Raw genomic sequence first — 25,043 nt, 5'->3', positions numbered from 1 at the left:
ACCTTTTAGAATCTGGGATGTGAAATGTCACAGTTAGTCTCCCACCACCACAGCCTCTCACAAAATGCTGACTTTTTTTTCTCCCTTGATATCAGCCTTCTCCACATGATGGAAATCACAGATGCTGTCTGCACCAAGATTTGCAACCTGCAAACTCACCCAATGCTGAAGGAATGTTGTCTGTCTAGAAGGAATGAATCAGCAGTCTGTAACAATATTGTACAGAAATGTTGTTACCTCTGAGAGAACTGTTTCCCCTCTAAGGTTTTTAGTGTATGAACTCATATGTTCTCTAAGTGATGATCATTTGATCTCCCCTTTTCAATAGTTAGCTTTATTACTAGCTTATAAATCAGTGTCATGCTAGTAAATGTCTAACAACTGATTCTCAAAAATTAAGAGAAAAGAGAAGCAAGAAAAAGAAAAAAGGTTTTAACTGTAACATTTGCCTGTTTGCCAGTATAATTACCTCTAACACGACCAATGTGAAGCTGCAACATGACGTCACTGAATGCAGAGTTGGGACCCAGTCAGCAGTCTGGAGCCCATACAAACAGGATCCGGCAGTGCTGCTTATAATTTATTTAGCCTCTATTTAGAGAGCAATGTTAAATAGCAATGATAGCAGCAAGCAGCCTTTCCTTCACCCTGATGCTTTAGTATCCAGCCGCAAATAACTTGCTCCCTGTGTGCTCCATTTGATTACATGCTAGTGGGTTCTTGGAGCTCTGTATCTGGACTTAGAAAAAGGGAATGTCGGTCGTCGGCAAAGCCTGAGTCCTGTCCCCTCGTTCTCTTCCTCGGACAGCATGAGCTTCACCACTCGCTCCACCTTTTCCACCTACTACCGTTCCCTGGGCTCTGTCCAGGTGCCCAGCTACACGCCCGGCCAGTCAGCAGCACAGCCAGCGTCTATGCAGGCGCCGGGGGTTCTGGTTCCGGGAACTCCGTGTCCTGCTCCACCAGCTTCCGGGGCGGCTTGGGGTCTGGGGCCCTGGCTGCCGGGATGGCCGGGGGTCTGGCAGGAATGGGAAGCATCCAGAACAAGGAGATCATGCAAAGCCTAAACAACCGCCTGGCCTCCTACCTGGACAGAATGAGGAGCCTGGAGACCGAGAACTGGAAGCTGGAGAGCAAAATCCGGAAGCACCTGGAGAAGAAGGGACCCCAGATCAGACACTGGAGCCATTACTTCAAGACTATCCAGGACCTAAGGGCTCAGAACCTCGCAAATACTGTGGACAATGCCCGCATCGTTCTGCAGACAGACAATGCCTGTCTTGCTGCTGATGACTTCAGAGTCAAGTATGAGACAGAGCTGACCATGTGCCAGTCTGTGGAGAGCGATATCCATGGGCTCCGCAAAGTCACTGATGACACCAATGTCACTTGGCTGCAGCTGGAGACAGAGATCGAGGCTCTAAAGGAGGAGCTGCTCTTCATGAAGAAGAACCACTAAGAGGAAGTAAAAGGCCTACAAGTCCAGATTGCCAGCTCTGGGTTGACTGTGGAGGTAGATGCCCCCAAATCTCAGGACCATTCCAAGATCATGGCAGACATCCAGGCCCAATATAACGAGCTGTCTCGGAAGAACAGAGAGGAGCTGGACAAGTACTGGTCTCAGCAGATTGAGGAGAGCAGCACAGTGGTCACCACGCAGTCCACCGAGGTTGGAGCTGCAGAGATGACACTCACAAAGCTGAGACGTACAGTCCAGTCTTTGGAGATCGACCTGGACTCCATGAGAAATCTGAAGGCCAGCTTGGAGAACAGCCTGAGGGAGGTGGAGGCCCGCTATGCCCTGCAGATGGAACAGCTCAATGGGATCCTGCTGCACCTGGAGTCAGAGCTGGCACAGACCCGGGCAGAGGGACAGCACCAGGCCCAGGAGTATGAGGCCCTGCTGAACATTAAGGTCAAGCTGGAGGCTGAGATAGCCACCTACAACAACCTGCTGGAAGATGGCAAGAACTTCAATCTTCTTAATGCCCTGGACAGCAGCATCTCCATGCAAACCATCCAAAAGACCAACAGCCGCTGGATAGTGGATGGCAAAGTTGTGTCTGAGACCAACCACACCAAAGTTCTGAGACATTAAGCCAGCAGAAGCAGGGGACCCTTTAGGGAGCAGGACGCCAATAAAAATTCAGAGGTTAAAAAAAGAAAGATGGAGTGTCATTGTCAATTAGAGATGCTGACCAAGGACTGGGGAGGAGAAAATGGCTAAGCACAGCAGTGCCCCACATCTGCCCCACGATGAAGACTATGCTCTCTGAGTGAACTGTTGAGATCCACAGTCTATTTTTATCTTTTCTAGGCTATAGACTACTTAGGAAGTGAGGAGACTTAATAATTAGGCAACTTATTTAAACTCCTTTTGCCTCAGTTTCCTAATTATTTAAATAGGGGTATTAGAATATATACCTTGTATGACTTTTATGAGGTTTAAATGAACTAATTCATGTTAGGCAACAAATCCAATGCCTCACACACAGTAAATGCTCAATAAATGTTTTAATATCAATTTTAGTTATTTGTCTTTTTCTCTTAAATACTGTCAACCATAATATTGGTTTAATATGGTCTATATTACATTTTAAAAATATCCTTCTTGTCCTTGTTTTCTAAGTTCTTTTTGAAAAATAAAGAATGTAAATTTTGTCATTTGCCTTTTTAGGATTTATTACTTAATTTTTCTTATAGATCTAAGAAGAAAGAACATTCAGTAACTCAGTAGAAGCCAATAAACTCCCCCCTCGTCTCTCTGCCTCACATGCCCTTTCTCCATAAGCCCTGGCCTTTTTCCAGCTGGGCTGACCCCCCCATACAGTCATGCTCATCAACAGTTTCCTTCCTGGCTACTCCTCCCGCTCTCTCAATTACAGCTCCCTGCACCAGCCCTCCACAGAAGCACACTTTCAGCCAATACAAAATACCTTGATCAAAGGAGTCTGCCTCAATTTGTGGCTGAAAAAAAATTTTTAAGCATAAGCTTCTAAAACATTCTGTTACACAAAGTGGGAAGGGGTGTTATTTAAAAACACAACTGACTGAAGCAGCTTTTCCTTCACAAGAAAGCTGAGACAGACTTCATTTGCTCTACGTAAAAAGTAAGAATTTGAGTTTTGGGGGAGGAAGTTGAGTTTTTTGAGTTGCCTGGGAGCAGCCCAGGAAGGAAAGGAAGCTGTCTAGAGGGGCAGCCAGGTGGCAGAGACAAAAGCAATGACGCGGGCAGGGGTTCCAACTGGGATCATGGTCAGTTAGAATGGTTATAAGATTTTTTAAAAACCTGAGTATTTAATATCCAGGTATGAATATTTAATATGCAATACATATCTTATCATCTTGAAAACATGATAAGACCTGCCATTTTCACAGCATTATATGTTCAGAGTACTTTCTAGAGAGAAGAGAAGATATTGGGTGGGGTCTCACTGTTGCCTTCTGCTGATCCAAACAAACAGATGCAAAAGAACTGACTATATAGGGAGGTAACCAACAGTAACGTTAAAAAAAATGTCATTTTCCTCAATTCAGCATCTGGGAAATTCCCACATAATGGAAGTATATTAGTTAAGAGTTCTCCAGAGACAGAACAAATAGGATATATTAATATGTAGAGAGGTATAGATAGGTATACGAGAGAGAGGATTTATTAAGGGAATTGATTGGCTTATGCAATTACGGAGCCTGAGAAGTCCCATGATAGGCTTTCTGCAAGCTGGAGAACCAGGGGAGCCAGCAGCATAGCTGTCCAAGGCTGAAGGCCTCACAACCAGGAAAGTTCATGATGTGACTCTCAGTCTGAGGCTGAAGGCCTGAGAGCCCAGGGGTCTGCTGGCGCAAGTTCCCAAGTTCAAAGGCCTAAGACCCTGGAGTTCTGATGTCCAAGGACAGGAGAAAAGAGACATCCCAGTTCCAGAATATCCTTTTTGGAAAAACAAACTCACCTTTCCTCTGCCTTTTTGTCCTATCTAAGCACCCTGCTGATTGGATGATGCCCACCCACAATGAGAGCCGATCTTCCCCCGTCAGTCCCCGGATTCGCACACAAACATACTTTCACAGACACACCCGGAAATGGTGCTTAACCAGCTATCCAGTCAGTTAACACCTGAAAGTAACCATCACAGGAGGTAAGGGCTAGCAGGTCTGGCCTGTGGACCAGAATTGGTGTCCTTAGAGGACCAGCCATCCTTCCAGTTTCCGTGAATGAATGCCCAGCAGACCCCCAGAGCCTATTCTCTCCTATTTCTGCCTCTCAGCATTGGCAGCCAGAGGTGAAGGGGGAGCATCCAGGACACAGAACACACGGTTGAATATCTTGGGATCATCAGTTAGACATGAAATTTCAGAGGCTTTGGAACCAGAGCAACTCTATCTTGCATAGGGGCTAGGTAAAATGAGGCTAAGACCTATGGGGTTGCCTTCCAAGGAGGCTGGGCATTTTTAGTCACAGGATAAAATAGGAGGTCAGCCAAAAATACAGGTCCCAAAGACCTTGCTGATAAAGCGGTTTGCTGTAAAGAAGCTGGCTAAATCTCACCAAAATGAAAATGGAGATGAAAGTCACTGTTGGTCGTGCTCAGTGCTCATTAGATGTTAATTATAATATATTAGCATGCTAAAAGACACTTCCACCAGCACCATGACAGTTTACAAATGCCATGGCAATGTAGGGAATCATCCTATATGGTCTAAAATGGGGGGAACCCTCAGTTCTGGGAATAGCTCACCCCTTTCCTGGAAAACTCATGAATAATCCACCTCTTGTTTAGCACATAATCAAGAAAATACCATAAAAATGGCCAACCAGCAGTTCTCAAGGCTGCTCTACCTATGGAATAGCCATTCTTTTTTCTTTTTTTTTTTTTTTTTGAAACGGAGTCTCGCTCTGTCACCCAGGCTAGAGGCTAGAGTGCAGTGGCATGATCTCAGCTCACTGCAACCTCCACCTCCCGGGTTCACGCCATTCTCCCGCCTCAGCCTCCTGAGTAGCTGGGACTACAGGTGCCTGCCACCACGCCCGGCTAACTTTTTTGTATTTTTGGTAGAGACAGGGTTTCACTGTGTTAGCCAGGATGGTCTCGATCTCCTGACCTCGTGATCCGCTTGCCTCGTCCTCCCAAAGTGCTGGGATTACAGGCGTGAGCCACCACGCCCAGCCCCCATTCTTTATTCCTCTACTTTCTTAATAAATTTGCTTTCACTTTGCTCTATGGACTTGCCCTGAATTCTTTCTTGCACAAGGTCCAAGAACCCTCTCTTAGAGTCTGGATGGGGATCCGTTTCTGGTAACAGAAAGATTTTTCCATGGTGGACACACCTTAGGTCATTAGCGAGGACAAGGAGGGAGGTGGTGGTGACAACATTGTGGGTCACATCAGTTGGAACCTCTGCATTAGATCACACATATTCAGACTTCCGTCCAGCAGGGTACAGTTCCATTTGATGAGAAATGATGGCTTCACAAGCCCTGAATTCATTCACATTAATCTCTTGGTTACTGCCTGACTCACTAAATAGGGAAAGCCTATCGCTTCCTGTTGTCTCATCTATTCCATGATGCACTTGAAGCAAAATTGTGCCAACGTGAGAAAATATGGGGATTCAAAAAGTAATCCAAACAAATGTAACGAGTCACCTTATTTTGAAACTCTGCCTAGTTTGTGAAGGTCAGATGCTATTGGTTCATCAAGTCTGCCAGCATTATCAAAAAAAGGAAGAAAAGAAGAATAAAGCTCAAATGGATGCTCAGTGATTATGAGAAGCAAAAGTAGATGTTTAAAAATATGTATTAGTCATTGCTGAGGTTTATTTACTTAATCTTCATCAATTTGTAACATTAAGGAGGTATAACCTATAGACTGGGCATGGTGGCTCACACCTGTAATCCCAGCACTTTGGGAGGCCTATGTGGGCAGATCACTTGAGGTCAGGAGTTTGAGACCAGCCTGGCCAACATAGCAAAACCCTTTCTCTACAAAAATATGAAGATTAACTGGGTGTGGTGGCACAAACCTGTAATCCCAGCTACTGGGGAGGCTGAGGCAAGAGAATTGCTTGAACCTGGGAGGTGGAGGTTGCAGTGAGCCAAGATCACGCCACTGCACTCCAGCCTGGGCAACAGAGTGAGAAAGACTCTGTCTCAAAACAAAAAACCAAAGAAAAAAAATCATTTTTACTATACCTAATAACAATGCTTGAAAAACAAAATTATGTCTTCTTTGAAAGATACAGGGTTTGAGGTCAATCTGATTTTACTGATATTTTGTAGTAATTAGATCTTCTAGAAGTCCTTTGATGGCAGCTATGATGTCATGCATTTTGGAGTGACAGGTGTTAATGACTTCCTAGAAAGCTTAAGGGAAAATTTATCTTATAAATCTGATTGAGAATTGTTAGCACAAAATTGACTAAGTTGATAAATGTAATACAAAAAGTTTTATCTGAGTCCTGAAAAAAGACTGTTTGAAGTCAATCTCCTTAAATATTCTTAAGTGAAAAAAAGGTGCAAACTAATGTATAGGTAGTACTAAATTTATATATAGGCGAAATACATACATATATATACACATATAGAATACCTTTGGAAGAATCCTCAAGCAATTGGTAACAGGAGTCGTTTTCAGGGAGAATGAATAAATGGGGAGTGTCAGGAAACAGTTTCACTATGTGGCATTTTAGATATTGGACCCCATGCGTTTATTAGCTGGTTAAAAAATTCTGAAGCCTTTCCACGCTACCCACAGAGGGGTCCATACAGCATTGTTCTGAATTCCTGTTGTAACTTAAAGGGAAACTTTCACAACGTCCAGAGCCCTTGATGTCCTGCAAATGAAGGAGGAGGATGTCCTTGCAGCAGGAACCCACTTAGGTGGCACCAATCTTGACTTCCAGATGGAACAGTACATCTGTTTTAAAAGGAAAAGTGATGGCATCTACATCATAAATCTGAAGAGGACCTGGGAGAAGCTTCTGTTGGCAGCTCATGCCATTGCTGCCATTGAAAACCCTGCAGATGTCAGTGTTATATCCTCCAGGAATATTGGCCAGAGGGCTGTGCTGAAGTTTGCTGCTGCCACTGGAGCCACTCCAATTGCTGGCCGCTTCACTCCTGGAACCTTCACTAACCAGATCCAGGCAGCTTTCTGGGAGCCACGGCTTCTTGTGGTTACTGACCCCAGGGCTGACCACCAGCCTCTCACGGAGGCATCTTATGTTAACCTACCTACCATTGCTCTGTAACACAGATTCTCCTTGTGCTATGTGGACATTGCCATCGCATGCAACAACAAGGGAGCTCACTCGGTGGGTTTGATGTGGTGGACACCGGCTCGGGAAGTTCTGCGCATGCGTGGCACCATTTCCTGTGAACACCCGTGGGAGGTCATGCCTGATCTCTACTTCTACAGAGATCCTGAAGAGATTGAAAAAGAAGAGCAGGCTGCTGCTAAAAAGGCTGTGACCAAGAAAGAATTTCAGGGTGAATGGACTGCTTCAGCTCCTGAGTTCACTGCTACTCAGCCTGAGGTTGCAGACTGGTCTGAAGGCATGCAGGTGCCCTCTGTGACTATTCAGCAGTTGCCTGCTGAAGAGTGAAGTGCTCAGCCTGCCACAGAAGACTGGTCTGCAGCTTCCAGTCTCAGACCACCGAATGGGTAAAAGCAACCACTGAATGGGTAGAAGCAACCGCTGAATGGTCTTAAGCTGCCCTTGCACGGGCTCTTAAGCAACATGGAAATAAGGTTAATGGAAAATAAACATCAGTTTCTAAAAAAAGAAAAGTCTGAAGCACAAAAAATCCCAAAATACTTTAGGAGGCCGAGGCGGGCAGATCACAAGGTCAGGAGATCGAGACCATCCTGGCTAACACAGTGAAACCCCGTCTCTACTAAAAATACAAAAAAGTATCCGCGCGCGGTGGCAGGCGCCTGTAATCCCAGCTACTCGGGAGGCTGAGGCAGGAGAATGGCGTGCACCCGGGAGGCGAAGCTTGCAGTGAGCCGAGATAGCGCCACTGCACTCCGGCCTGGGTGAAGAAAAAAAAGAAAAAAAATCCCAAAATATGCACATAGCAAATGAATGATTATAAACATTTATGGAAAATAAAGTTTAAAGAGGAAGAACTTTTTTATAGAAAAATAATAAAATTTTGTTTGAAATGTCATCTTAAACAATTAAAGACTAATTAAAATTAGATTAATTCTACTTTAGCTATAACAAAGGTTAGATGATCATTGCAACTGAGCACAACTCCTTCAACTGAGCAAAGACTGAATCAAGTAATTTTTCTAACATAATTGGATAAAATCTCCAATCCTAATTTGTGGCTAACTTTAGTGGCAAAACCATAAACAGGATGCTTTTGGCATGAATGTTTCCATTTTTCCAAAGGCCTCTCTTAGTCTTTGATACTTAAATCATTCTCCTAGGAAGAAATATAGATTCATTTTCACCTTGCTATTGATTTGGAAGATCACCCACAAACCTATGCTCTCTAATGCAATTTCTTTAAAAGGAATGTCTTCACTTGTTGAGGGACAACATTTACCGCTAGATAATCTGCCCACACTAAGAGCCCACAGGTTCAGTAAAGAGTGGATCCGGCCACTAATCCCAGAAATTACTCCCTCATTACTGAGGAACTTATAAAGAAAATAGAAACAATCTTCAGACAATGCTACCCCAGAGCCAAATGAGGAGTCCATAGAACTTGGATGTTGCTTAAGTAACGTGTCTCAGAATGTGACACATACGTGCTATCTATGAATGTGAATTTTTCACATTTTCACCTGGACGCAAATTTGAAAGTTGAAGTTTAAGATCATTGGTGTCCTTAAAGCAAACTATACCTGGGTGACTGTGGCAGGGATGCCCAGGAGCCCCAGGCAGGCATTAGGGTGGTATAATGACTTGGGGATGAGGAGGAGGTGAGGAGAGCCCTAGTTGGTTTTTCTTAAGTATCGAAAAGAGGACTGGAAAATAGAAAGTGACTGCCTATTTTGAGGTTGGAAATCTTAAATACAGAAAACACAAAGAGTCAAATGCAAGCAAACACTCATTAGACCAGTTCAGAAAAGTTGGAACTGCTTAAATGGAAACACTCACAGCTGAATCAGAAAGGACTGTGAATGTTGATTGGATATTTGATTATATTAAGGAATTATTCATTGATTATACTAAGGAATTATTCATTTTTATCTATGATAATGGCATCATAATTACATTTTCCTGAGTACGTTTCATTTAGAGATATTCATAAGAATTTATGAATGAAATGATATGATGTATAAGATTTGATCTTAAATAATCTGGGGGCAGGAGGTTGGCCATTGTTGCTATTATTGAAACTGAGTGATAGGTACATGTGGATTCATTATACTATTCTCTATTTTTGTATGTTTAAAATTTTCCATTAAAAAATACAACTGAGGCAAGTTTTACTTCTACTTTTTCATTTATTGAAGCTGGTCATAGAAAGGTAGGAGAAGGAAGCCAAGGGCAAACTGTGAGACACTTGGAAGACACTCACCAAAGTTCTAATGGCCAGAGCTGAGAAGGGCAAAGCAAAATAGAAAGCGTTTTTGAGGCTGCCCAGCAGGTCTTCAGAACTCTTGGTACAATAGAACAGGAGTTAGGAATAAGTTCAAGGGCAGGCAGAACACAAAAAATAACAGTGGCTTAAAACAGAAAGTGTTTATTCTCTTCTTAAGTTTTGTTTTTAATTGACAAATAATTGTATATATTTGTGGGTACTGCATGATGTTCTGATACATGTATACATTGTGGAATGATCAAATCAGGCTAATTAACACATTCATCACCTCAAATATTTCTCATTTATTTTTGCTGAGATATAGAATACTTTTTTTAACTTTTATTTTAAGTTCAGGGTTACATGCACAGGTTTGTTATGCAGGTAAACTAGCCTCATGGGGTTTCTTTATCACATTAATGAAGACAGAGGTAAGTGTCCCAGCGCTGTCAGAGTGACTCTGTAGCCCTCAGGGATCCCTGTAGACTCCAAGAGTGCAGGCCTATTCCAGTTCACTGTTCTCTCAGGCCCCTCATCCCTGTGGCCCAATCGTCTGCACTCCAGGCAGCAGGGGTGCAGGAAGAGAACTAAAAGTAGGCAAGGAGAGAGAACCAGCTGTCCCTTAAGGGAGGTTCCTAGAAGCTGCCATGCTAAGAGCTGAGATAGATGCATGCAGCATCTATACATACATTTTAGAGGCACAACTGAATCTGCCACCTATGAGAAGCAACAGCATTCCACCAAATTCTTAGCCAATATTTGCAGGCTGTCCAAAGACAGTAACCTCTTAAGGGGTAGAAGATTTCGCCATTTTTTCCTGGTTGCTTCCTATGAAAAGAGCAAGGCCTGCACAAGAGCCTCTGTCTTACAGAAAGTTCTAAATCTCAATATTAAGGAGAATAAACATTTGGGTCATTACAATAAGCAGCCAGTTTCTTTTTTTTCTTTTTTTTCTTTTTTTTTTTTTTTTTTTTTTTTAGTGTAATGTATTTCTGTCTTTATGTCTTTGGGGAATCACCACATTGGCTTCCACAATGGTTGAACTAATTTACACCCCCATAAATAGTATATAAGTATTCCTTTTTCTTCACAACCTCACCAGCATCTGTTACTTTTTGATGTTTTAGTTATAGCCATTCTGACTGGTATGAGATGGTATGTCATTGCGGTTTTGATTTGCATTTCTCTAATAATCATTGATGTTGAGCTTATTTTCTTATGCTTGTTGGCCACATGTGTTCTTTAGAAAAACTTCTGTTAGTGTCCTTTGCCACTTTTTAATGAGGTTGTTTGGTTTTTTTCTTGTACACTTAAGTTCCTTATAGATGCTGGATATTAGACCTTTGTCACATGCATAGTTTGCAAAATTTTGCTGTCATTCTTTAGGTTGCCTGTTCACTCTGTTGATAGTTTCTTTTGCTGTGCAGAAGTTCTTTAGTTTAATTTGATCCCATTTGTCCATTTTTGCTTTTGCTGCAATTGCCATCTTTGTCATGAACTCTTTGCCCATGCCTATGTCCTGAATGGTGTTGCCTAGGTTGTCTTCCAGGGTTTTTATGGTTTGGAGTTTTACATTTAAATCTTTCATCTATCTTGAGTTGATTTTTGTATGTGGTGTAAGGAATGGGTCTGGTTTCAATCTTCTACATATGGCTAGCCGGTTATCCCAGCACTATTTATTGAAAAAGGAATCCTTTCTCCATTGCTTGCTTTTGTCAGGTTTGTCAAAGATCAAATAGTTGTGGGTATGTGGTCTTGTTTCTGGGTTTTCTAATCTGTTCCATTGGTCTATATGTCTGTTTTTGTACCAGTACCATGCTGTTTTGGTATTGATACAAACTATACTACTGTAGCCTTGTGATGTCTCCAGCTTTGTTCCTTTTGCTTAGCTTTGGCTAAAAAATAGCCTTGGCTATTCAGGTTCTTTTTTGGTTCCATATGAATTTCAAAATAGTTTTGTCTAGTCCTGTGAGGAGTCTCAATGGTAGTTTAATAGGAATAGCATTGAATCTATAAATTGCTTTGGACAGTATGGCTATTTTAACAATATCGATTCTTCCTTTTAATGACCATGGAATGTTTCTCCATTTGTTTGTCATCTCTGATTTCTTTGAACAGTGGTTTATAGTTCTCGTAGAGATCTTTCACCTCCCTTAGTTAGCTACATTCCTAGGTATTTTATTCTTTTTGTGGCAATTGTGAATGGGAGTTCATTCCTGATTTGGCTGTCAGCTTGACTCTTGTTGGTATATAAGAATGCTAGTGATTTTTGTACATTTATTTTGTGTCCTGAAATTTTGCCCAGTGTTAGGGAAGGGCAATGAGTCCCCTGAAATAAAGTTGTAGAGATCAAAAGAGAATAAGGAGCGGAAAATGGCTATCTCCCTACTCCCAGTGAAGTTGGAAAGAGAAGGGAAATGACAATTCTGGGTCTCTCTAGAAAGGAAGTCAAAGGCAGATTCCAGAACATGCTCAGACCCCAGCCCTTTTGGGGCAGTTGTAATCTCAGAAGTGGCTGACTCAGTAAATCAGAAAAAATACAACCCTAAGAGACCTGAATATTTCGAAAAGGAGCCATCATGAGTGTATAAGGATGACATATTGGAAATCACAGTCTGGGACCATGTAGCTTTGGTGGAGGAAGAGGGGTACCAACTTCAGACTGTATGTGAGAGACGGACCAAACAGCATAAACATGAACACATCCAATGCTTTATAAATTTATTTGCAAGAAAATAAATTCTACAAATAAAAAATCCAAAAGCAACCTTGAAAACAATTTTTGATGAATATGTGTTAGTTAACATGGTTGATAAGAATTCTTATAAATCACAATAGTCCAATTATTGAGATGGGTAGATGACACTTCCCATAAGAATATGAATCACCATTAACAATGCATTTTGGTCAAAGTTCTTTGTCTTTCGAGAAAACTTATGTGGCTGTGTTTCAAAGAAAATAAAAATGAAAAACTTAGTTCTTCCCCAATATCAGTTTGTCTCTCTGAAATTTCATGCTGTATCAACAAAATAACTCAAACCGGCTGTTTAATTTTTCTTCCTCCTCAGACATTATCAGGAATTACACAAAACAGCTTGAAATAATGAAAAAGATATTGTCTATCCACAAAACCTAATATCTAGCTTACTTACAATCTAAGATTTCTCTATTTGTTATTTACTATAAGACAAAGGCATAGTATTGTCTCTAATTACCACAGCTGTTTGACTGAGATACAATTATCCACATCTACAGACTAGAAAACTGAAGCTTACAGTACTTAATAACATCCCTAAAGACCCCAGTTACCTAGCTACAAATTCCACAAAATTTACCCCAAAAATCCGAAAATTGTTTTGCTACAAAGTCTACAAAATCTACTTTAAAAATTTACCAAGTCTTTGCACTATAGCACATTATCTCTTCCTCAATCATGCTGACCTTTCTCAGGCCAAAATTCTCTTTCACCTCTTAGAAAGCTTCTAGGAAGGGCTGATTTTCTCATGGGCAGATGGTCAGGACGTTGCCACTCTCCCCTTCTCCCAAGAGCTCAAGACAGAAGAATGGACGCAAAAGCTCCAAAGAGAAGAAATCATCATGTGTATAGATGAGGACATTATTGTCAACATCAAAAAACTGGATTTCTTCTAAGTCAAAATCCAGGAAAATTCCCACACGGCGAAGGCGAGGGCTTGCAGGAATTCTCTCCAGGTCGGTGTTAGCATGGATTGCTCCTGCCTTCATGCTGATCCAGAAGCCATGCTCAGGGAATAAATCATTGCTCTTTCTGTCAGCCGACTCCTTGCAGACGCCCAGGGACCATGACTTCACCTCTCCCACTTCAACCTCCCAGTAATGTTGGCCGGAGGAGAAGCAGGGAGTACCCAGGACACAGGTCAGCCTGGGATATTTTGTCAGATCGTGGTGGATCTTCTCACACTGAGCGCTCCTTAGATCATTGGAGAAGACAAGGAGGGAGCTGGCAGTGGCTGCATCCAGGGTCACATCCTCCCGAAAATGCCGGCGCTCCTCCCTCACGTGCAGACTTTGCTCAAATTGGTTATTGTGCTGCTTGATCATAAGTGTTAGGACGCTCACTTGCCATTCTTCCAAAGCAGGTACCTTCACCACGTCTCGACACAAGGGGCACATCGCTCTAAAATCACGGTTTTCTAGCATATGCCTCTGGATGCAATCAAAGCAGAACACGTGTGAACAAGAGAGAGAAATGGAACAGGAGAAAAAATCCAGGCAAACTGGACAGGACAACTCTGCTTGCAGGCGTTTGGCCATGGTTCCTAAGGGTTACTCCTTAGCCGTGAAGTAAACTGAAGTGATCCTTTATTGGCTTCTGGAAGCACTTGGGAGCCCTCAGTACACAATCCACTCTTCAATAGTCTAAATCCAAGATTAAATAATATAAATTAATAAATAAGTTATCGGCATACATAAATGAATTATATTATTTAATAAATAATAATAAATTTATTAACTAAGAAATTAAGAATAACAAAAAAATAATATTTCTGCAGTTTGTGTATGAAAGTGACACTAAATTGCTAGAGAATCACAGTAATGTAGTCATGGTGATAAAAATGATTTCAAAACTCTTCAAACTCTAGATAATCACAAGACAGAAATAGGACAGTGGAAACTTTCTTTTCAGACAGTGCAGCTTACCTAGTCTGAAGACTTCCAGGTGATGTGTTGGCTGCTCTGGCCAAAGTTTCTCCTAATGGGGGCTGAATTCAAGTGGGTCTTTAACAGAATCTCAGTATAGTCTCCACTCAGTATTTCTTTGTAGATCCTCTGCAGTTCAGGAAAAAGAATGTTCATGTCTAAATTCAATAATGAAAATAAAGCCAATTCTACATTAATCATCACAGAAAAGTGACTCTAAGGAATGCTCAGAATTTCCAGGAAAATTACCACATGTGAGTAAAGCCAGCAAAATCCACTGCAAAATGAGAAGCCCATAAAAGAATCAAGTTTAAGGACAAAGTGTTATTAGATGAAATGCTTTAAAGCACTCTAAGAAAACTAATTAAGGCTTGAATTAATGTGAATAAAAATATAATAGTCATCAACTTCTCCAAAATAATCATGCCTGAATACAAACCAAAAAGATGTTCCAGACAAGGAAGATGCCCTCCAGTTACCCCAACTGCTCCCAAAGCTTGAGAGCCTCTGGTGCTCCCAGAGGACTTCCCACCATGGCTGTTATTCTTTGAGTGAGCTGTCTCTGACATGCTGGACACAGCATATTGGACCAGGCTAGACCCATGACCCAAAGACAGCCTCGCAAAGCTGGACAGCACCTTTGAGATGATGTGAACAGAGGACTGTTCTCCAATAAGAGCCTGCACTGAGCAGTAACTAGCAGAACTCCTTACCAAGAACCCACAATTCACACATTCAGTGGTGACAGTAGTAACAGAATGAGGGACAGAAAGAGGAGCAGCATCAACATTACCAGAGAGAGGAAGTGATGAACACCGCTGAGGCCAGCCTAAGACTGATTTACTAGAACTGTCCTACATCCCAGAACACATTCTCTAATCTCTTTCCAACAAATACTTATTGAGCCCCTTCTGTGCTCTTGGCCTCAACTGGACTCTGGAAACACAAACGTGTGTAATAAACAGGGTATCTGCCCACATAAAACTTTGTCTTCCAAGTCCTGATCAGCATTCCAATCTCATGGTGCCTGGCTGGCGGACAACCAGAGATTACCTCTTTCTTAAATTCTGTTATCTTTTTCAATTTAATGGGAAATTTAACATGGTGCTGGAAATCTAATTGCCTAACCCACCTTGGAATGTATCTAAGAAAACAATTTTACAAAAGAAAAAAAAATGCTACACTTATTCACAAGTTGTTCATTTCAGTGTTAACTACCATCCCAAATGATCAGGAACAATCGAATTATCTAACAATAATAAAATGATTCAGCTAATTATGACACAACTACTAAAAGTGGCCAAGTATATTTAAGTGAAAACCCGAAGCGAAGTCTTTTTTTTTTTTGAGACGGAGTCTTGCTCTGTCGCCCAGGCTGGGGGTGCAGTGGCTCCATCTCGGCTCACTGCAACCTCTGCCTCCCGGGTTCAAGCAATTCTCCTGCCTCGGTCTCCTGAGTAGCTGGGATTACAAGCATGTGCCACCACGTCCGGCTAAGTTTTGTATTTTTAGTAGAGACGGGGTTTCACCATGTTGGACAGGCTGGTCTCTTGACCTCGTGATCCACCCACCTCAGCCTCCCAAAGCGCAGGCGCGAACCATGGCGCCCGGCCGAAAACCCAGAAATCTTTTAAGAAATGTTGGAAAATAAAAAGAAACCATTTTAAAACCATTTAAATCCATTGTAGTTGAAAACACATAAAAATACAAGTTCATGCAAAGAGTGACCTGAGGTTCATATGTAAAAATTTAAATGGCAAAGTTATAGTTAAAGGTGAAGAAAGCTCCCTGGCACAGGAAAAAACTAGTTCTTTCTCCTCTAAAATAAATAGTTAAAGGCATTCGAAAACACCAGTTTGTAGCCAAAGACAGAATAGGACATTGGAAATAGCTTAAACAGAAGGTATAACTTACCTTGACTTGGAGACTTCCAGCAGAATTCTAAAAGATCCGAAGCCTAGGTCTCTACCTCTACAGACCTCTGCTCCTCTCGGAGTTTCCGCACAGAGAAACCGGCGTTTTTATACTGCCTGGAAAACATTGTCCAACCAATCAGAGTCAGAGGCTCCGCCCCAAAGGTTGTACCACTCTAATCTGAGTAAACTCATCAACCCACCCTTCCGTTTATGATGATGACATTAAAGCAGGCTTCAAATTATATAGTAAAAAAATTCAAAATTTCTTAATAACTCCCTGAATTAGAGTGAATCTACTGCCATCTGCTCTTGTCTCTAATTTCAGAACTCAACTTTAAAAAGCAAAATGTGTTGGAGATCAAATACAGAAATGCACTGCTGAAACCTAATCACCTCGTGGCTAATGTAATCATTGGTGTTCCTATTCCTGATAGAATCATGAGCGGACAGGATCTACAACAGTTTTCATGTCCTTTGACTCAACAATTCTACTCTTAGGGGTACTTACTGGACAGGATAAGAAAGATGGCAGCTAGGCAAGGCTATTGTCCTGTAATTATTAATAATTCCATTTTTTACTCTCAAAAGTGTTCTTGGATGAACGGTAAATTTTATGGTGTCTGTATATCGAGAGCAGAAGGAGCAGTAAAAGTCACAACAGAGGAAAGCTAAGACACAAACTTCCAAAAAAGGATTTGGAGGGTGAATGAAGTCCCATTGTAGAGAGGATCGCTGGAATATACGTTTTCCCCAAGAGAGGCTGCATTCTAAATAACCTCTCCTTTCTCAGGCTTCCTGTTCTGCAAGGCCCAACACACAGCTTACACAGCTTTTACTTCATTTTTACCTGGTGCTATCTCCATTTCTGTGAGTTAAATACTTGCAGGAGCAGGTCTCAAGCGTTGTTGGGGTTTTTTTTGTTTTGATTTTTGACACAATCTTGCTCTGTCTCCCAGGTTGGAGTGCAGTGGCTCAGTCTCGGCTCATTGCAACCTCCACCTCCCAGGTTCAAGTGATTCTTGTGCCTCAGCCTCCCTAGTAGCTGGGATTACAGGAGGCCAAGGTGGGCAGATCACATAAGTTTAGGAGCTCAAACTTTTTAAATTGTAATCTCAAGACCCTTTAAACTTGAGATTTTAATCTCAAGAATCCTTACACTCTCTTTTTTAATTATTCAAAAATGTCATTTTATTTTTTCTTTCATTTTATTTTGAAATAATTTTAGACACAGAAAATTTGTAGGAATAGTAAAAAGAGATATATTCTTTACCCAGATTTACTATTTGTTTTTTAATTGTCTGATGTATGTATACACTGTGAAATGATTAAATCAAGCCAATTAACATATCTGTCACTTCACATACTTATCATTTTGTCATGAAAATGTTCAAAATCTACTATCTTAGCAATTTTTAGGTGTGCTATACATTATCATTAGTTATATCCACCATGATGTACAATGGATCTCCAAAGTGTATTCCTTCTATCTACCTGAAAATTTTGTACCGTTTAACCAATATCTCCCCCATTTCAGTCTTCTTTTTATCCCAGTGCCTGGTAGCCACCATTCTACTCCATGCTTCCATGAGTTCATTTTTTTTTACTTTTTTCCATTCCACATATAGGTGAAATCATGCAGCATTTGCCTTTCGGTACCAGCTTATTTCACTCAACATAATGTCTTCCAGGTTCCATGTTGTTGAAAATGATAGAATTTCTTAAGACTCGATAGTATTCCATCGTGTACATGTACCATGTTTTCTTTATGTATTCATCTATTGAGGAATATCCTGATTCTTTATGCATTCATCAGTTGATGAATATAAGTTGATTCTGTATCTTGGCTACTGTGAATAATGCTGTTATGAACATAGGAGAGCAGATATCTCTTCAATGTACTGATTTTATTTTCTTTGGATATATATCCCGAAGTAGAATTGCTAGATCACATAGTAGCTCTATTTTTAGTTCTTTGAAGAACCCCCATACTAGTTTTCATAATAGCTGTGCTAATTTACATTCCCACCAATGGTGTACGAGGTTTCTCTTTTCTTCATATCTTTGCCAGCATTTGTTATCTCTTCTCTTTTTTATTTATTTACTTTTTTCTCATGCCTGTAATCCCAGCACTTTGGGAGGCCAAGGCGGGTGAATCGCGAGGTTAGGAGTTCAAGACAAGCCTGGCCAAGATGCTAAAACCCCGTTTCTACTAAAAATAAAAAAATTAGCAAGGCGTGGTGGCGGGCACCTGTAATTCCAGCTACTTGTGAGGCTGAGGCAGAGAATTGCTTGAACCTAGGAGGCGGAGATTGCAGTGAGCCGAGGTCGCGCCACTGCACTCCAGCCTGGGCGACAGAGCAAGACTCCGTCTCAAAAAAAAAAAAAAAAGAAAAAAGAAAAAAGAAAAAATTATTCTTACAGGTGTAAGGTGATATCATTTGCACTCTTATACATAAATGAGAAATCCAAAAAGCTTTTTGTTCATATGAATTATATTTCTTCATATTTACAATATTAGAAATTCAAACTGAGAATTTTTTAAAGCTCTATTTAATTAATTAAAATAAAACTATTACATGTTAACATAAATAATATAGTTTTATTTAAACAAATAACTATTTTCTAAAACAAAAACAATTACTTAGAAGAGTTCCATTGTTTTGAATGTTTGCAAACCTCTGTAATTTTTGCTTAATAAAAGACATCTGGATTCTTTTTTTTTTTTTGAGACGGAGTCTCGCTCTGTCGCCCAGGCTGGAGTGCAGTGGCGCGATCTCGGCTCACTGCAAGCTCCGCCTCCCGGGTTCACGCCATTCTCCTGCCTCAGCCTCCCGAGTAGCTGGGACTACAGGCGCCCGCTACCACGCCCGGCTAATTTTTTGTATTTTTAGTAGAGACGGGGTTTCACCGTGTTAGCCAGGATGGTCGACATCTGGATTCTTACATCTACTTTTGCTGAACCTGTTGTGATATGTTGCTTTGATTTAAATATGTGAAAAAAAATGTGGCTTCCCACAGATGTTTAGTTGGAAAAGGGAAGATTCTGCAGACTCACTAAAAGTGTCTCAGGGACCTCCAGGACCTCTCTAAACTATTCAAAGATCATTGCCCTACTACAAATTCTATAACTCTAAGTGGCAGCAGCAAATCTTAGTTCCTTGGTAACCAAAAACTCTAATGATGCATCCAGCCATCTTTTCGTCTGGCTTCTGCCATCTCAAAACTAATACATATGATATGGCTAAATATGGAACATTTTCTCTCCTTTTTCCAATAATGATGAGGCTTTTTTCACTTTTCCATTTAATTTATTTAACTGCAGTGATGATTCCAAATCAAGTTTTTCTCTATCACTGAATAACACCTACTAGGCCCTCAACAGATGTTGATAATAACAAAAAACATCATTCCTTATTGACTCTTACATTTTTCAGCCAGCTCTGACTGTGGCTGGACCATACACTGACTTCATGCCTCTAAGCTTTTGTCTGCCAGGAGAAATATTTTTTTTCCCAGAAATACTCACTTTGATTCCCAGATTCTCCGTTATTACAGGAATACTGAATTCAGAGAGAAGCACCATTTTTTTAAATTTTCAAGTGCTGGAAATATTGGAAGCCACTTATCTGTGATATCTTAATACTCTCATGACAACATATCAAAAATGTGCATGAAAATTTTTTTAATTTTTAAAATAATTTTTAATTATCATTAATGCTTCCATGAGTTAAGATTAAATCGCAAATTAATTTTGTTTCCATAGCTTCCTGATTAAAAAAGGAATCAACTTTCACACATGCTAATTAGATAAGATGAAGCCACTAGTGGGGAGGAGGGAATAATCAGATCTGTCAGGAATCTAAGATACTTACAAGTGGATGATATGTTTGCTCAAAACACAGTTTGCATTTTTCAAGAGGCAGCAGCTGTAGTGGGGCAGCTTTTCACAATTAGCTTCCATCCCCTGGTGTGGGGCAGGTGCTGGCTTGCAACCTCCTCTTCTCTCCCACCCGTGTCCTCTCCTCTTTTCTGCCTGGTTATACATTAAAAGGGACCCTTCTGTCTATCTTAAAGAAGATAGAGGGTGTCTCTCTGAATTATTAATGCCATCAAAGCCTGCTAATGGAGTTCCCTGGCTCTTCTCTTCAAAAGGAGCTGTGTTTTGCAGATCTGGCGAATTTCATGAAGAGGAATATTTTTGGCACTTAGGATATGTAGAGTGCTCCACTTCCACACTTGTTTTAGAGTACAGACTACAGTAAAAACCAGAGATGACAGATTAGACTCCATAGCTACATATTTGATAACATGTAGTTCCTACTATAGTTCTATTAATGAACTCCTTTATTTTTGTTCCTCTAAAATTTTTGTCAAACATGTTAAGAAAAAATTGAATAATGTTCGTGCATTTTATGCACATGGTGTGCTTATAGCTGTATAAGAACCAACAACAGATTTCCACATCTACAGCATATTATCTGCAAGAATAGTTTGCTCTCACCTGAGTCCCTATGTAAGTTTCAACAACCATAGCCACTGTGGAATAAATGAGTAGTGCTCAGTTACCCCAAGTGGGCGCACCCTTCTTTCACTGATAGGTCCCAGACCCCAAGCAGGGGCCAGAGGAGGACAGTGTGAATCCAAGGGAATTTGAGGAGTGCAAGAATACGGACACACAGGTGACCATGCCACTTGAACTCTTTACTTTTGTGGTTTCTAGAGCCAAATATAAGTGTTTTCAGGTTATGCATACATTCTCTCCTCTAGTTTAGGGCTTTCAGAATATTTTTGTGTGAATGAGGAAGTGTGAATCAAAATAAGCTTCCTTTCCACCCAGCTATCTGGCATTCAATGTGTTATCAAATGCACACTATGAATCTCTCAAAATGGCTGGAGCCCCACCTCTACTCCAGGATGCAAGATACGTCGAGGCAAGCTGTCTACGGTCAGTCCCACCTGGGAGCATCAGCCCCTGGGGGTTGGGAGCTCTGGACACAAGCAGAGATCCAGCCTCGTGGTAACTTCCTGCTCCAACTGATTGATCCTAGTTGGTGGTTGCCCATTACTCTCCAGATAAGGACCCAAATCCCTAACAGGTATCCTGGCCTTGGCCCTGCTCCTCTCCAGCCTCATCTTCTGAAATCAAGACACAAAGCCTCCTTTCACTACTTTCTGGTGCCCCTCCTAATCCAGGACAGGTGGTTTCTCTCTGATTGGAACCATCCCCAGCCGGCCACCCAACTAACACCTACTCATCTTTCAGATATATCTGGGGCATTAGTTCCTCAGAAGAGTATTCCCAGAGCCTCCAAACTAGATGAGAAACCCCTGTGATGTCCTCTCCTAGATACCTCATCCTTCCTCCATGTAAGTTATCAGAAAGTTAGTTACTATTTATTCATCACTTGAGTAATCTGTGGCTCCCTCACATTAATACATAACACCTATTGAGCATGTTATATGTGCCAGCTGTTTATTCAAGTACTTCATATGGTTTTTATTATTAAATCCTCTTAGCTCTATGAGGTAGGTGCTATTATCATCTTAATCTCTTGGATAATGAATTTAAGGGTTGCACCACCCCCAAGCTGTGTGATCTTGATGTGTCACTAACACCTGTCTAGATTGCCTAGCTCTGAACATCTTTCACATGAGATGGAAATAAACTTCTATCTTGTTTAAACCAGTGTATTTTATAATTTTTCTATTTTGTGCATTCAATCCAATCAAAGTTTAATTAAACCAGGTGCTAACCTAATTCCTTTACCTTCGTGGAACTATGAATCTATGCTATTTTGGCAGTCATAGCAACTCATCAGACTTCATCCATGAACCTGGAAATCCAGAATCACAAATCCCATCTTCATTTTCTACTATATCTTTTTTTTTTTTTTTGACAGGGTCTCTCTCTCTCTGTTGCCCAGGCTGGAGTGCAGTGGTGCAATCTCAGCTCACTGCAGCCTCAATCACCCGGGCTCAAGAGATCCCCCACCTCAGCCTCCCAAGTAGCTGGGACCACAGCTGTGTGCCACCACACCCAGCTAGTTTTTACTTATTTTCTGTGGAGACAGAGTCTTACCCAGGCTGGTCTCAAACTCCTAGGCTCAAGCAATCCTCTCACCTCAGCTTCTCCAGGTACTGGGATTATAGGCATGAGCCACCATGCCTGGTTCATATCTTATATTTTACTGATAGTTTACATCCTAACTGAAGAGACAGATATGATTCATTAGAACTACGATACTATTATTATTAATTTTTTTTTGAGACAGAGTCTCACTCTGTCACCCAGGCTGGAGTGCAGTGGCGCAATCTCGGCTCACTGCCACCACTACCTCTCAGGTTCAAGTGATTCTCCTGCTTCAGCCTCCAAAATAGCTGGGACTACAGGCACGTGCCACCACACCCAGCTAATTTTTGTATTTTTAGTAGAGACAGGGTTTCACCATGTTGGCCGGGCTGGTCTCAAACTCCTGACCTCAAGCAATCTGCCTGCCTTGGCCTCCCAAAGTGCTGGGATTACAGCACGATGAGCCACTGTGCCTGATCTTTTGCTATACTTTTAAATGTCCTTGTCAGTACTTGGCTGTCTGACTAGCTCTTCAGCTTTTAAAAAATTCTATTAGTGAGTTCCCTAGCATGGTATTATTGCAAAACAAGAAAAGATAATAACTAATTAGCAGAGTCAGCACAGTCCTGTGAACTCAGTAGAGAGAGTCAAATCTTTCAATTATGCAGTGAAATCTTTCAATTAACTGTCATCTAAACACAACACATGATCTTAGTAGCATGTTGCCCATTGTCAGGACGTTAGGCAAAATAAACTAATCAAAATAAATATTCTTCTTCAGAAGTCACCAGGAAAGCCAGCAACACCCAAGAGCACATGAACATCTATTGAGCGTCTACTATCTTTGAGGTACTCTGTTAAGTACTAGGATCCCTTCCAGAAAAAAATCATGGAATGGCACAGCCGATGTCCTTTGTGTTATAGCATGATGAAGGGAGATAAGACCAGTACATGAGAAGGGAAATAATGTTGTGAAGTAGACAAGACTGTCTATAGTATGTTGCAGTGGACTGCTGCTTACATATATACCTTTTTAATCACATCTACATAACAAAGGAGAATGTATTTTGACTTGTTTCAGACATTCTCTTTCCAGAACCTCCATACAAGTTACGTTTATTTCTTAAAATCATCAAAGACCTTCCAAACCAGTGTTAATGAACCTATCCTACATGAATGGATTCAAGATAATTGCTATAGCTTTACTTTTCTAAACAAGCCTTCCTCCCACCCTAACACAATTCCAATTACCCATCACCATAACCGTCCTACGGGAAGTGACCAACAAGTATTATGCATTGATAATTTGCAATGAGTTTATTTCTTCATGTATTCTTACCACAAATAATACACTACTATACCCCTGTATCCCATGTCCCTACAATATTTGGGGTAATTTCCTAAGTAATAGATATAAAATAGATGAGCAAGCTAAGTATAGTTCCTGAACTTGCAGACTAGTGAGGGTTAGAGACAAGTAAACTAGCAAATGTAACATGTTCTGTAAATGTTATGGTAGGGAAAGCACATCGTGCTATAGAGCAGATGAAAGAGTGCTTTGCACAAGCTTGAAAGGATCAGGATAGGTATTAAGAGAAAATGGAATCAGCCGGGTACGGTGGCTCACGCCTGTAATTCCAGCACTTTGGGAGACCGAGGCGGGTGGATTGCCTGAGGTCAGGAGTTTGAGACCAGCCTGGCTAACATGTTGAAACCCTGTCTCTACTAAAAATACAAAAATTAAGCAGGCATGGTGGCGCACGCCTGTAGTCCCAGCTACTCAGGAGGCTGAGGCAGGAGAATCGCTTGAACCTGGGAGACGGAGGTTGCAGTGAATCAAGATCAGGCCACTGCACTCAAGACAGAGCAAGACTCTGTCTCAGAAAACAAAAAAAAGAGAGAGAGAGAAAATGGAATCTAGGTGGACTAGGTGGAGGCCTAATGGCTGAGAAGAAGGAGTCAGAGCAAGGGAAGTAAGCCATAGAAGAGTTTTCTGGTTTTTTTAAGCAAGAAAAAACATGGTCAAATGAGCATTCAAGGGATATAATTCAGCTGCAGCTGAAATGGATTGCAAAGGAGCAAGGCTGAAGTCAAGGAGATCAGTCAGCAGGCTGTCGCAGAGATCCAAGTAAAAGATGATGGTGGCCTGATAGAAGGAAACAGCAGAAGAAACTGGTGAAAAAAAAATTTCAATAGTTTCCCAATATATTTAGGAGTCAGAATCAACAGGACTTAGTCATTCTTTGGAGGAACAAAAAGAAATCAAGAATGAATATGAGATTTCTGGCCTAGACACAGATATGGATGCTGACATCAGTGGGATAAGCAGGAAGAACAATATGTGGGATAAACAAAGCGTGAAATGTTGGTCTTACGGAAGTGCCAGTGAGACATGTCAGTGTCTCTATAGATGTGAGGGCCTACAGTTCTGAAGTTCAGGCAAGGGATCTAGGCTACCAACAACGACTTGGAAGTGATCAGCACGGAAGTGGAATGGCAACTGGGAACCAGAAAAGTGGTTGAGACGGCCCAGGAAAACTGTGCAGAGTGAGAAAGAAGGGCCTAGAGTCAGAGCCCTGAGAAACAGCAGCATTTAACGCAAGGGGAAAGGCAATCACCAAAAGCCTGTGTCTCAGACACTGAGGAAGGAGAACCCTGCAGTCAACAACCCAAGTTTGGAATTCCAAGACTTCTAGTCAAATGGTGGCAACTCTGAAAATGCCCAGTGGTTCAGCCTAACTGGGCCAGCCTTGGGTGCCAACAAAATGAGTCAGGCCAGGAAAAGCCAAAGCTGGGACTTCCAAGAGACCATGGAATTGGACAGAACTCTGAAATCTAA

The 25,043-nt window shown here is 41.3% G+C and overlaps 1 protein-coding gene and 2 pseudogenes across 1 annotated transcript; 2 read left to right on the top strand and 1 right to left on the bottom strand.

Moving 5' to 3' along the window:
• The first annotated feature begins 809 nt into the window (after window positions 1-809).
• Window positions 810-2,108, top strand: LOC100975803 (keratin, type I cytoskeletal 18-like; annotated as a pseudogene).
• A 1,972-nt stretch (window positions 2,109-4,080) lies between these two features.
• Window positions 4,081-8,245, top strand: LOC100985341 (small ribosomal subunit protein uS2B-like; annotated as a pseudogene).
• A 4,000-nt stretch (window positions 8,246-12,245) lies between these two features.
• RFPL4B (ret finger protein like 4B) lies at window positions 12,246-18,627 on the bottom strand. The gene is made up of 3 exons (XM_003822218.4): window positions 16,133-18,627; window positions 14,219-14,347; window positions 12,246-13,936 (listed from the first exon to the last, which is right to left on the bottom strand). The coding sequence occupies exon 3, from the start codon at window positions 13,829-13,831 to the stop codon at window positions 13,040-13,042; it is 792 nt and encodes a 263-aa protein (XP_003822266.3). The 5' UTR covers window positions 13,832-13,936; window positions 14,219-14,347; window positions 16,133-18,627; the 3' UTR covers window positions 12,246-13,039.
• Between the last annotated feature and the right edge of the window lie 6,416 nt (window positions 18,628-25,043).

This window comes from Pan paniscus, chromosome 5 (assembly GCF_029289425.2).
Source record: "Pan paniscus chromosome 5, NHGRI_mPanPan1-v2.0_pri, whole genome shotgun sequence".
NCBI classification, from domain to species: Eukaryota; Metazoa; Chordata; class Mammalia; order Primates; family Hominidae; genus Pan; species Pan paniscus.
Note: the sequence above shows the minus strand (reverse complement) of the source record. Positions and strands in the feature narration are given on the sequence as shown.